This window comes from Papaver somniferum, chromosome 6 (genome assembly GCF_003573695.1).
Source record: "Papaver somniferum cultivar HN1 chromosome 6, ASM357369v1, whole genome shotgun sequence".
Taxonomy (NCBI): Eukaryota; Viridiplantae; Streptophyta; class Magnoliopsida; order Ranunculales; family Papaveraceae; genus Papaver; species Papaver somniferum.
The window spans coordinates 3,813,562-3,827,659 of record NC_039363.1 but is presented as its reverse complement, the minus strand read 5'-3'; the positions used below and the strand labels follow the sequence as shown (position 1 = coordinate 3,827,659).

At 35.6% G+C, this 14,098-nt stretch overlaps 2 protein-coding genes across 2 annotated transcripts; both read left to right on the top strand.

Annotated features, from left to right (window-relative positions):
* The first annotated feature begins 1,866 nt into the window (after window positions 1-1,866).
* On the top strand, window positions 1,867-11,493 carry LOC113290346. Its single transcript, XM_026539958.1, has 7 exons — window positions 1,867-2,072; window positions 2,191-2,315; window positions 2,400-2,519; window positions 5,378-5,563; window positions 5,645-5,800; window positions 10,667-10,836; window positions 10,911-11,493. The coding sequence occupies exons 1-7, from the start codon at window positions 2,009-2,011 to the stop codon at window positions 11,491-11,493; spliced, it is 1,404 nt and encodes a 467-aa protein (XP_026395743.1). The 5' UTR covers window positions 1,867-2,008.
* On the top strand, window positions 11,378-14,021 carry LOC113286717 (G-type lectin S-receptor-like serine/threonine-protein kinase At1g11410). The gene is made up of 8 exons (XM_026535314.1): window positions 11,378-11,560; window positions 11,669-11,866; window positions 12,025-12,147; window positions 12,270-12,481; window positions 12,576-12,786; window positions 12,929-13,166; window positions 13,299-13,449; window positions 13,535-14,021. Exons 1-8 carry the CDS (start codon window positions 11,518-11,520, stop codon window positions 13,829-13,831), a joined length of 1,473 nt encoding a protein of 490 aa, XP_026391099.1. The 5' UTR covers window positions 11,378-11,517; the 3' UTR covers window positions 13,832-14,021.
* Window positions 14,022-14,098: the final 77 nt, after the last annotated feature.

Here is a 14,098-nt window from a genome sequence, read left to right as displayed (position 1 = left end):
TTTCGCATCAACAACTTGGAACCATTATACAACTACATGAGAAGAAAAGATGAGGCAGAGGAAAGACAAGAATGAAGAGCGATACCAACAACTCAAAGAGAGAAATATTACACAACAACATTATCATCAATCATGGCTAAAGCTCATCAACCCGAAAGCAACAAAGCTCAAGCACAAGTTCACAATCAACCTCACCAATCAAAGCATCCCGATCTTCATCTATAATTCTTCGTTCATAACTAAAGAACAAAGGCGATCATGGACTACAAATAAAATATTTGATGTTCTTTAGTTTCTCAGTCAGATTCATCTCCAAAGAAGACATTCGCTCATGAATAACAAGAATCCTCAACAACAATGGAGCATGCGAATTAGAAGTTATCTCACAGAAATCACACATAGTAGTTCATTACGCCTCCAACATCAACAATCCACGAAGCATCATCTTTATAAAACAAAGCATACTCAAGCTCAACAAAATCTCCAAAGCACCAATGCATTAAAACTTCAATTCGTTCAACATCAACAACCAATTTTCAACCTCAAACAACATGATCCTCGCACAAGTTCAGCATCATCTCAACTACTCCAACACCAAGTATGCAGAGGCAAAATTAAAAATACTGAATCTTTCCTTCAAGAACTTGTGACCAACAACAACAAAGTTTTGGAACTTCACAAAAGAATAGAGGCAAGTACGTACTTTTCAAGATTAGTATTCTTTCGCTCGTTCCTTTAACAACAAAGATCTAAGGCTACGCCAACACAACGAGTCTCCTTCCAACAACTACAACAAGACTGATTTTTTCTCTAAGATCGCTCTTCAAGCAATATTCAAGAAAAAAGAGGCAAAATGTAGGGGATAAATATCGCACCCATAGATATCATACGAAGCGGTACTATTATAAGGGGGGGAACGTACTCGCACATAGTATATTCCGGATGATGAGTCTGATGACATCACCAAGTCCCGATTAAAGTTTGGAAGCTGAGCGAAGTTAAAAAGCACGTGCGAGAAGACCCAACATAAGCGTGTGAGAACATCGTACGTTAGATCCGAAAATAGTGGCTTTATTAGTTGTCATCCACTATGTAAACACCTATATAAAGAGAAAGGCAGGAGAGAGAAAAGAGGGAGAGACACATTTTTTGTAGAGAGAGACTTTATTTTCTTTATCATCTTCTTCCCCAAAAATTAGATCTAGAGCTCTACCAAAAAATCCATCAATGGAGATTCTAAATGTAATATTCATGTAATTCTAACAATCATAGTGAAGAACCATGGATGTAGATCACATTGATCGAACGGTGTAAAAAATCTTTGTGTCCATTTACAATTTTAGCTCTCTTATCATCATTTTTATGTTTAGATCTAGAAATTATTAAGGGGTATTAATTGTGAAATTTTCCACAAATACATGCCTTAAACGCACTCAATGATCATTGCGTTTAATCGTACTCCATCATGACAAAGGACTTGCCCTCAGTGATACTCCATCATGACAGAGGATTTGCCATAGTTGTCCTGAGAAAGAGGACCTACCATAACTAAAAACCAACCAGTAATGCTTAGTCCACCGCACCTCAATCCCGCCAAAAAAATACCGCACCACACAAATTTCAATGAGACCCATATACCCACCCCTACCAATTCCAGCGGATCCCAGGAGCTCTCTCACTCAGGATTGAGGTGCGGTAGAAACCGCGTCAACGTAGCATCATTGAAAACCAACTGCCACTTCTAGTACTACCAAAACTAGTAGAGAATACGTCCGTTGCATGTGCGTTTGTCCCTTGGTTTTATGGAGAAAGATGACCTACCATAACTACATAATAAGTGATACAGCTAATAGCATTAGCCTCATACTTTTCAAAGTCTTTTATCTAATGGGTCAAGCAGGGTATATGTGTGCAGTACTACATTTGCACTACATTATACTGTTATATAAGTCTTCTTCAGCTTCTTCTTTTACCATGTATCTTGTGTTTCCTTCCTCCAATATTTCTCATGGAATCTGTTTCTTGCAAATGGCTCCTACTTTCATTTGTTTGCCTTTCTTGCGCAAACTCTGGTATGAAATCATCCAAAAACCGCATTACTGTAATTCTTCGGGGTGTTTTTCCTTGATTTTTTTTGTTGCTATTTCAGTTTCAGAAATGGGTATTAGTGAGCTTGTTCTTTGATTTCAGCTTTGTGCGCCGTGGATGGAGTGAAAGGTGGGAAAGTAAGAGGTGTGAGCTTGGGTAATTGGTTGGTTATTGAAGGATGGATGAAACCTGCACTATTTAATAACATCACCAATGGAGATATGCTTGTAAGTATTCTTTATGGTGTGATCGATTTTTTTGTGTGATTTTGCTTAAGTTCTTTTGAATTTCGGGTTTCTGGGTGCATTTAGGATGGAACTAAGGTTCGGTTCCAGTCTTCGAAGTCTAAGAAGTATGTGAGTGCAAAGTATGGAGGAGGTGCAGAAGTCTTTGTCGACATAGACGAAGCCAATGATTGGGAAACCTTCGGAGTAAGAAAGTCACATAAGTTTAATATTTCTTTTTAGAACTGCTTGTGTATTCCTTGGGCCAAGCACTGGGTGGCCATTTTTCTTGGCTATGGTTCTAATATAGGTAAGCAAAATGGAAAATGAGTTATTTGTCTAAATATTTTTAAAATATGGTTCTCATAGACGAGTAAAAATTAGTATGGGTAAAATGGACACCAAAAAAATAATAAGTATAAAACTGGATTCATTCAGACTTAAACTTAAAAAATAACGACGATGAAACTAGATGCATCCTGATATAAATTAAAAATAGCAAAAAATATTGAATCCCTTGAATCGTACTACTAGGACCTAGTTAAACCGTGCTAATGATGGGATCACTACCTAGTTAAAGCCTAAGAGCAACCACAGTCACGGCCAAATTTGGGAACTAAACTCAAATTTGGTCTCAAAATATGCCGCAACGGAAGGGACCAAACCCAAATTTGATCGCCAAAATTAGGGTTTGAGACCAAATGTGATCGTTAACCCAGACTAAACGAAATATAGTGGGACGGAAGTATTAATAGCATATGAAAGCAGACGAGATTTTAGTGACCGTATGAAATCAGACGGAAGTATAATTAACGTATGAATCAGGCGCATCTATAAACTCCGCCTAACCAAACGCATGTAATACATACGCCCCAACACAGACGTAGTTATATTGTACGCCCCAATGGGACGTTGGTATATTTTACGTCCCAATGGGACGTTGCTTTAATGTACGCCCCAATGGGACGTTGGTATATTCACTCGTTTAGTGGGCTAATACGTTATTAGAAGAAGATTAGTGGGCTAATACGTTATTAGAAGAAGATTAGTGGCTAATATTTATGTAAATTCACTAATCAGGCGGTCATTGAAAGTGCGCCTGAAATCAGGCGATCATTAAAAGTGCGCCTGAATTAGACGGACATTAAAAGTGCGCCTGAATCAGGCGCACATTAAAAATGCGCCTGATATCAGACGGTCATTAAAAGTGCGCCTGAATGAGGCGGACATTAAAAATGCGCCTGAATGAGACGGTCATTAAAAGCGCGCCTGAACTGGGACGGTCATTAAAAGTGCGCCTGAACTGGGGCGTTTGTTATACTTCCGCCTGACTAAAAATAGTCTTCCACGACTGTGGTTGCTCAGTGTAAAATGCCAATTTTTTTTAGCTTTTGGTCTGCTATTTGGCATTTGGTCGACTCCATGACTGTGGATGCTCTAAGTATCGAACCAGTACAAAACCCTAGTGCTTCCCCACCCAGATGCTAAAAAAAAACTTTTGATGTTACTTTTAATTTCAATCCGAAGAAATCAATTAACCAGTCACCAGACATCCCATGTGAATAATCTTCATCAACAACACATATAAGAGACACAATTAATTATTCACCAAACACAATTAATCATTTACCAAATACATCCACGGAGTTCATCTCGAGCCGTTCATTAGTTACTGGCTGATTTGTAATTTTTCCCGTCAAAATCTCCCCACTTTTAATGAGAACATGGAAATTGAAAAGTCAACAACCTAACTAACATTAGTCCTTGGATCTTCTATCCTTAAAACCAGAACCGTTGGATTGTGGAAATTAATTTTGTATGACTTTTTTCGTTACTTGCCTAAAATGCCCGTCCATCTTTCTTTCTCCATTAACGCTCCTCTTTTCCTTTCACTCAACAAAGTAAACTAACGTACGAAAAAGACTCTTTTCCTTTCACTCAACAAAGTAAATTAACGTATGAAAAAGACTATTGTCAACAGACGTGCAGCGCACGTGCACTCTACTTTATCATTAAATGAGAATTGACCAAGTCCAACGGATTTTACTAAATTAGAGGGTCTCACAATTTTTCTAATGGCATGGGCATTTATTTTAGAGTATATTAATTAAATATCCTTAGATTTGAATCCTTCAAAAATATCTGTATCACATTATAAATATATCCCTTATGTTATATATAAACTGAAATAAATTATTATGGTAATCTATTAGATATGGCATTTTTCTTTATTTCAAAAAATAATTATTTTTTATCTCGTCACTCTATCACCGTCTCAAACTCCACCGACGGCAATTCACCACGATCACCATTCCACAACCATCACAACCGCCACCACTTCACAACCATCACCAACATTCCACCATCACAACTCCACCATTCATCGCCACCGACACCACTACTGCTATCGCGACCACCATCGCCTGCAAATCCACCATGTTGTTGCCAAGTTGATAACAAAATTGAAAATTTAGAAATAAGTTACATCCAGATTTTTATATCGACAACCGAAGTTGATCCATATTTTTGTATCGATAACCGAAGTTGACACCACATTTTGATGTCGACAACCGAAATTGACATCATATCTGGTGTCAACGACCCAAGTTGTTACCAAAATTGAAAAATCAAAAATTAGCTAGGTCAAAATTATGTGTCAACAACCCAAGTTGACACTAAAATCTGGTGTCAACAACAAAAGTTGATCCCAAAATCTGATGGCACCACCACCTTCATTGTCGGCATCACCACCACCATCACCACCAAGTGAGATAATAAATAAAACGCTTTTCATCTAAACTTTTATTAATACTGAAAAAGCATTTCTGTGATTCAAAATTAAATGAAGTACATTTTAGAAGACAATGGGTATAATTATTGTTGGATAAGGGCATTTATCAAAATCATGAAAAAGATGGGTATTTATATAATTCCACTTTATTTTATAATGAAAAAGGTGGCCATTTTACCAATCAAATTTCCTCTAATGGGTATTTTATTAAATTTCCCAAACATATATATGTTGAGATGCATGTGTGAGATCGTGCAACTATTCTCTGTCGCAGTTATGGAGGGTTAATGAATCAGTTTATCAGTTTCGTACTATGGACGGACAGTTTCTATCCTGTAATGGACAAGGGGCCTTGGTCACCGCAACATCAATATTACCGTCGTTGAATGGAACATTTACTATTGAAAGATCCAGTTTTGATCGAGTTATTATTAAACACTCCAGCGGTAAATATTTGCAGGTATGATACTCTCGGGAATTTAAACTTCTGATTTGACATTCGGTTGTTGTAATTCATGCCTGAATACTGTGACTATTTTAGGCGTCTGGAAATGAACTCAAAGCGGACTTCGTTGGGACTTCAGGATTTACTGATGGTAATGCAGCCATATTTGTGATGACTAAACATGGAGATATGCAAGGAGAGTACCAGCTCTCCAATGGGCATGGACGAGAAAATGCAACAAAAGTGCTTACTGTAATTTCTTAAATCCCTTGCCTTTTATTTTTAATTTTCTAATCGGCAAAAGCTAATCGGCAAAAATAATAATATTAGTTGGCGCACAAGATGTGTGTACTAGGCGGACAAGGGAAAATTAGGCCAAAAGAAAAATATTTTCATTGTCATGCCCACAATTAATTTTGTCTATCGTGACACCCATAAATATTTCTGTGACACCCATAATTATCCGAAATTATTAAAATTTGTCTACTTGACGGTATATGCATCTGCATGACTTGTTATGCATATTGTTTTTTCAGGGATAACTCGTTATGTATCCTAATTTTTCAGGGGTATAATTGGCAACGCAACTTGGATATAACATATCTAAAAATTCGCGTCTTGAAATTTTACAAATTTTATATCGTTGGAAAACTTTTAAAGAGAGCTACACAACGAGTACAAACAACAATATCAATTTTTTGCTTTTCACAAAAAAAAATCGGAGTTGATCATTGTTTTAGGGAAAATTTTCGAAAACTGATTGCATATTCATTATGCAGTCTCCGAAAAAGATGCATAACACATTATGCAGATGCATAACGAATTATGCAACCATTTTTCGACTGCATAACAAGTTATATAGCCAATGTTTGGTTGATTTTAGTTCGTGAAGAAAAAATTTATGCATAATGCGTTATGCAGCCATATTTTAATGATGCATATCAGGTTATGCATCCATTTTCTCGATGCATATCGGATTATGCAACAATTTTCTCGATGCATAATGCATCATGCAATCATATTTTCGGATGCATAACAGGTTATGCATCCACTTTCATGACTGCATAACATGTTACGTAGATATTATTGTAGGTGCATAACAAGTTATGAAACCTTGTTTCTATTCAATTTTGTTTCCTACCTACATCTGTCTTCGTCTTTCTATTCAGTTATGTTTCCCTCTGTTCTTATAGCCAATTTTTTGAAATTCTCTTTGGATTTCAGTCTACCATTCAGTTTGATTTTCATGAATGGACTAGTGTATTAAATAGCTTACGTTTCTGTTGCTGCTTATTAAATTTGAGATGCTGATGATTCTGAAAATGAAGGCAAGTACAAGATGATGAAGATGACTCAATAGATGATTTCAGAATCGATCCACCACATCTGATTCCCAAATAATAATAAGAAGAAGAATCCATTTGATTTGATTCGATCAATTTTTTTCCCCAGAAATCAATCAATCAATACAGGAAAAACCCCTAATTTGAATTTCGAATCTCTGGGTTGGTTTGACGAAACCCTAAATCTTCGCTTTTGTCTTTCGTCTTCTTGATTGAGTCGTTGTGGAATTCTGATCAGAGGAGAAAGAACCGGTAAAACTTAATTTCAGTAATTTTGGGTCTGAGAATAATTTTTTCCTAAAATATGGGTGCGCACTTTCAGATTTCTGGGCGTGGGTTTCACAATAGGAAAAATCTGAAAAATGGGTGTGACTGTAGTTTTCACAAAAGAAAATGAGAGTTAAAGCCCAACATGAAATAAGAAAGTTGTTTTGAGACAAAACCGTTTTCCTATCTAGAGTAGGTTTATAAGGGGTGTCTTAGCAGTGGGTAGGTTAAGTTACCATTAATTTTTTAAATTAATTACATACCTTTCAGCTAACTTGAAACATAAAGCTAAATTAACCAAATCAAAAATGATTTGCATTCCTAACCTAATTTAATCATTAATCAAACCCTCTTGATTTTATTTTTCGTCTGTGATTAATTATCGGAAAATGGATCATTTGTCCAAATATTTTTAAAAAGTGGTTCTAATGGACGAGTAAAAATTATTTTGGTTAAAATGGACACCAAAAAGATATCAAGAATGAAACTGGATTCATTCTGGCTTAAACTTAAAAAATAGCGAAGATGAAACTGGATGCATCCTGATGTAAATTAAAATTAAAAAAAAATATTTGAAAATGGGTAGTCTGAAACTGTTGGATAAATATCTTCGTTACCGATTCTCCAATAATACATCTCGTGTATTATCTATCGATCCGTTACAACTCTTTGTAACATGTATTACGTTTCGTAATACCAACAACAACACAAGAAAAGAAGGATAGAAGAAGATGATCAATCACAAAACTTAAACAAACTTACTTGGCTGTATTGAGGCGAGTAATCTCTTAGCTTAAGACATTTTATGCCCTATATATAATGTTGTTGCAGATTTAGCGGCATATGTCTCCAACATTCAACAATACCTCGATGTTTTTCGCAGCACTTCGATAACACCGAACAACGAACGCGAATAAATGTAGCATAAACTCTTCTTTAACTCTTGAAGACACGTGCAAACTCTTAAATTTCTAGTACTAGTTTTATGACTCTAAAAGCATACTTGCAATGGAGAATGACTGGGGTTTATAAAGGTTAGAGGTGACTCTTGGAGAAGTCTTTTAATGAAGAGTCACAACCCTTCGTGGAGAGTCACATCCCTTGGGATAAGACACTACATATTGAAAAGGTTTAAGTGAGTGGACACATCCATTCACACTAACTAACTAACTCATATTTTTATTCAAAATTCCAACAGAAACTGTTGACATCCTGGCTATTTTTACTTTGTCCATTTAAATAGTATCAAATTTTACATGTTTTTATCACCCATAAATTTTCGTTATTGGGTTAATTAAAAATAAGTCGTGTGAAGTGTCGCGCAAAGAGATTAAGCTTTAGATTTGTATGATGGAACCGTGATCTTTGTTCCTCGCTTTTCTATGTTTCAGAAGAATAGTTCGACTAAAAATTAAACATGAAAATCATAGTCGAACTTCACTTTATTAAAAAACACACTTAGTTCGGCTGTCAAATTTTTCATATGAATCAGATGAACCTAAATTCGCCCGTCACAAAGTGAAGATTGGCTGATAACTTGTCAGCTAAACCTAAATTCGTCAGTTACAGAGTGAAGTTCGGCTGATAACTTATCAGCCGAACAAATTTTTTTCTTTTGAAACCTACGTTCAACTGACAAGTTATCAGCCGAACCTAGATATATTTTCAAAAAAAAAAAGGTTCGGCTGACAAGTTATCAGCTGAACCATTCATCTGGTTAGTAGATTTAGGTTGTAAAATTCCAATTTTTTCTGACAAATTCAAATTAGAAAAAGGACATTAAACCTCGTTTAAAAGTCCGCCTCTTTACTAAAAACCTTAATTATCTAGTAGTTCAACCTCGTTTAAAAGTTTACCTTTATGTTAACAAACCTTAATTATTTATTAGCTCAACAAATCACCAAAACCTACTTTCTTTTTCTTCTTGTTTAACAAACCTTATCTCTCAAAAAAAAATGATCCCGAAAATGAAGACTCCATAATCATTTACATTAACAGCTAACATTAATTATTAATCATCATTAATATTAGATTCTAATTATTACCATTAATATCAATGCAGCAAGTGCATTATTATCCTACTGATGATAAAGGATTAATAATGGAGTTAATTAGTGCTTGGGTCCTAGATTTTGGTATGGTAGAGGATTTGGGTCCTAAGTTTGTCCAATTTTGAGTTTGGGTCCTTAAAAACGTTTTGTACAACCTCTGCAACCTTAAAATCGCACCTCCAAAATTGAAAACCTATATTTTGTTAAATCAACACACAAACAAGTAATCGATTTCATCAAATCACTAAACAAAAACTCAAAATTCCAAAATCAGTAAACAACACTATTATATATTAGGGGTTATATTAGGGGAAAATAAAATATAAAACCTATCATGTGAAATAAGAGTTGATGTTATTATGATTTTGGAGGGATCTAGAAACTTAGAAGAACTAGTAACCGATTTTTTAAAGACCCAAACTCAAAATTGGACAAACTTAGGACCCAAATCCTCTACCATGCCAAAATTCAGGACCCAAACACTAATTAACTCTTAATAATGTATCACTATTTTGTCATTACCTTGCATGCCTCTGGAAACTACCTTAAAGTAGGATTCTACAGTAATACTACAGAACTAGGAAGTTCTAATAACACAAAAAGATCCACCAGAGAAGAAGGTTCCCGTATCTAATAAAAACATGTCTTGAACTGCGAACTAAAAAACAGAACGGAAAATGGGTCACTTGTCCAAATATTTTTAAAACATGATTCAAATGGACGAGAAAAAATTAGTATGGATGAAATGGACAAAAAAAAACTTAGCAAGGATGAAACTAGATTCATCCTGGCTTAAACTTAAAAAATAGCAAGGATGAAACTGGATGCATCCTTTGTAAATTAAAAATAAGAAAAAATATTTAAAAATTGGCAGGATGAAACTGGTTACATCCTAGCTATTTTTAAATTTTTGGTCATTTAAACAGTATCAAAATCTAAGTGTCCTTTTCACCCAGGAATTATTGTTTTTGGTCTTTTTAACCAATTTTGTGAAAACAGAAACCCCACTGTTCAAATTATGAGAGTACTCCTCCGCACCTTCAATGGTTAAACCATTATGAACATTCCTTGACAATCTGTCTTCGAAGAAGGGAAGCCTAATCTCATAACAGAACCTATCTCCGTAAGACTAACTGCTGAGATCTTGTTAGGATCATTAAATAGTGTTTGGAAGGTTCTTCTGTTTTATACTTGAAGTAACATCAAGAAAGAGTCCTATAGCTTTTGATTTCAAGCTCAATTTTAAGCTCAGGGGATTCTAAAATTACGTTAATACTTGAAGTAACATTAGCTTTTAATTACCTGCATGGTTATTCCGTAGTAATGCATTCTTAGCTTGTAAATGAAAAGTTATGACTTAGCGGTTGTTGAGAGAATATGAATGCGGTATAAACCATTAGATGAAAGGGGACAAGATAGAATTTCAGTGATCTTTAATTATGTTATTTGAATGGCAGGATCATAGGAATAGCTACATTACACGAGAGGACTTTGAGTATCTTAGCAAACACGATATAAACACCGTGAGGATTCCTGTTGGGTGGTGGATTGCCAAAGATCCCAATCCACCAGCTCCTTATGTTGGGGGGAGTTTGGCAGCTCTGGATAATGCTTTCAAATGGGCAAAGTGGGTCTCTCTTTCCCAATTTCTTGTCATCCTCGTTCCTACTATTTGAACATTAACTGAAACTTGTTTTGTAGGGAGTTTGAGATAAAATGCATAATCAACCTTCACGCAGCTCCCGGTTCCCAAAATGGAAGGGACCACAGTTCTAGTCGTGATGATATTATTGACTGGACGAAATCAGATAATATCCAGAAAACCCTTGAAGTTATAGAATTCCTAGCTACCAAGTACATATGTTTATCTCTAGCTATAACTTGTTATTGCTCGGCTATCTCAAGCTATACCTACTCTTACAACAGTCATAATTACATATTGACAATTGCTTATAGCTCTCGGTTATTTTCTTTCTGTCTGCTCCTAATGAGCATGCCATCTTTGATTTTCAGGTACGGAAACGATACATCTCTTTTGGGGATTGATCTTTTGAATGATCCCAATGTTTCTTTTGATGTGTTACAAAAGTACTACAATGACGGATATAACATTGTAAGGAAACATTCATCCAAAGCTTATGTAATAATGTGTCAGTTGAGCTCTGAAGAACCAATAAACCTTTATCGTGCCAACACTGGTAAATCCAACGCAGTATTGGACATGCACTACTATAATACCGATAGTACCTTCGAAAATATGACCGTACAGGAGAATATCAATTAAATATATAATTCCAGGAAAACCGAAATGAATTCCCTAAACACTTCTGATGGACCATTGTTGTTTATTGGTAAGGCTTTATTGGAAGAAAGATAGTTTATTTTTGTTGGAAAGGTAATTTGTGCATAGCAAGGTTAAAAGCTGAAGTCGATCTGTGTTTTCCTGGAAAATAATACAGGGGAATGGGTGAACCATTATGGAAAAGGAGATCACTCTCAGAGGGAATATCAAGACTTTGGTAGAGCACAGTTAGATGTGTATGGATCAGCTTCATTTGGATGGGCATATTGGACACTCAAGAATGTGCAAAATCATTGGTCTCTCAAGTGGAACATCGATAACAATTACCTCCAGTTAGCTGCTCCTATAACTGCAGGTAATGACCCACCCCTTAATGGACTCATTGTTCAGTCACTGAACTGGAGGCTCGTAGGAATGACATTATTATGATTTTTAATTCCATCACATTTTGATGAAAACACATCATAACCTTCATCTAGTGCTGACACATAACCACGTCTTCGAAATTCTCAGTCAGAAAGAGAAAGGCTATAGCTTATTGGAAGATCGTCGTTCCTGTTTCTATTTTGGTGGTAGCTATCATGTGCGTCTTAGGCTACATTTATCTGTTCAAGAGAAATAAGACTCATAAAAGAGGTAGATATACCTTTTTCTTCTTTTTCTAATTGATGATACTGCATCACATCAAACAACACCATCATTGTTGTTTGATCGACTGTTACCAGTAAGCTCACATTTCTTTGTTCGTGAATACCCAGAAAGATTGAAAGGACTCCAAGGAGTGGTTACAGATTTGATGAAATCCAAGTCTACCTACAATGACACTCCAGATAATTCATTTGATAATGGTCAAACAGAAGGAGAAACACAGGAATTGCAAATATTTAACTACACTTGTTTATCCAATGCTACAAACAACTTCTGTTCGACAAATAAATTGGGAGAAGGAGGTTTTGGTCCAGTTTATAAGGTAAGTTTACATGTTCTTGCTTATTGTAACAATATGAGCCTGTCAACAACTTATTGGACATTTCTAATCACTATATATGGAGGATGGTTTTTAGGGTAAACTGCAAAACGAGAAGGAAATAGCAGTGAAACGACTGTCTAAACACTCTGGACAGGGTATTGAAGAGTTCAAGAATGAGGTTGTATTGATCTCCAAACTTCAACACCGTAACCTTGTGAGATTGTTGGGTTGTTGCATTCGAGGAGAAGAATACATGTTAATTTATGAATACATTCCCAAGAGTAGCCTGGACGCATTTCTATTTGGTTTGTTTCTTTCGACTTCGCTGTCAAACCAGCAAGCTACACTATCAAAATTCCATTCAAATTAATTTGTTCCTACATACATGTTACTTCCATTACGAATCAATTTTCACAGCTAATCCAAGAATGTGTGTACTGGCAACAGATCCAAGTAAGAAAACACAACTAGATTGGAATAAGCGCTTCAATATTATTGGAGGGATTGCTCGGGGCCTTCTTTACCTTCACCGTGATTCTCGTTTAAGAGTTATTCATAGAGACCTCAAAGTCAGTAACATATTATTGGATGAAAACATGACCCCAAAAATTTCAGACTTTGGAATGGCACGGATATTTGGTGGTGACCAAGTTATTGCGGAAACAAACCGTGTCGTTGGTACATTGTGAGCTCCATATATCCATAATTGTCCTGTCAAAAATTAAATGTTTCTTTTTATTTACCTATATATTATATAACATGTCTTTATGATCAAATACCTATATATTATATAACATGTCTTTATGATCAAATGCAGTGGTTACATGTCCCCAGAGTATATAATGGGAGGCACATTTTCGGAAAAGTCAGATGTCTTTAGTTTCGGAGTGTTGATTCTAGAAATTGTCAGCAGTAAGAGAAATAACAGCTTTTACAATCCTGAAAAACCTATAAACCTCTTACTTCATGTAAGTATTTGTATACGTACTCTTCAGTAGATTAATGTGTGTTGTGTGGATTATTAGTTTACATAATTTGAAAATTGTTTTTTAGACTTGGAGACTTTGGAATGAAGGGAAATGGTCAGAGATTGTGGACGAGACTTTGGGTGATTTATATTCTCCATTAGAAGTGAAGAAATGTATACATATCGGTCTGTTATGTGTTCAGAATAGAGCAATAGATAGGCCAACAATGACTGAAGTAGATCAAATGCTTATCAGTGAAACTGATCGTCCATCTCCAAAAGAACCTCCATATACTTTCCCAGCATCATCAGATAAGCGAGATTCAGAGACAAGTGGCTGCTCAAACAATTATGTCAGTATCACGGCAGTTGAAGGTCGATAAGATGCCAGATATACAGTTCATTCACCAGAAATTTGGCATACATATGTTATCAACTACATAACAACGCCAGAAATGTTATTTTGGAATCACAAAATTGGTTAAAAAGACCAAAATCAACAATTCCTGGGTGAAATGGACAGTTAGATTTTGATACTGTTTAAATGGACAAAAATGTAAAAATAAACAGGATGTAACCAGTTTCATCGTGCCCATTTTCAAATATTTTTTCTTATTTTTAATTTACACAGGATGTATCAAGTTTCATCC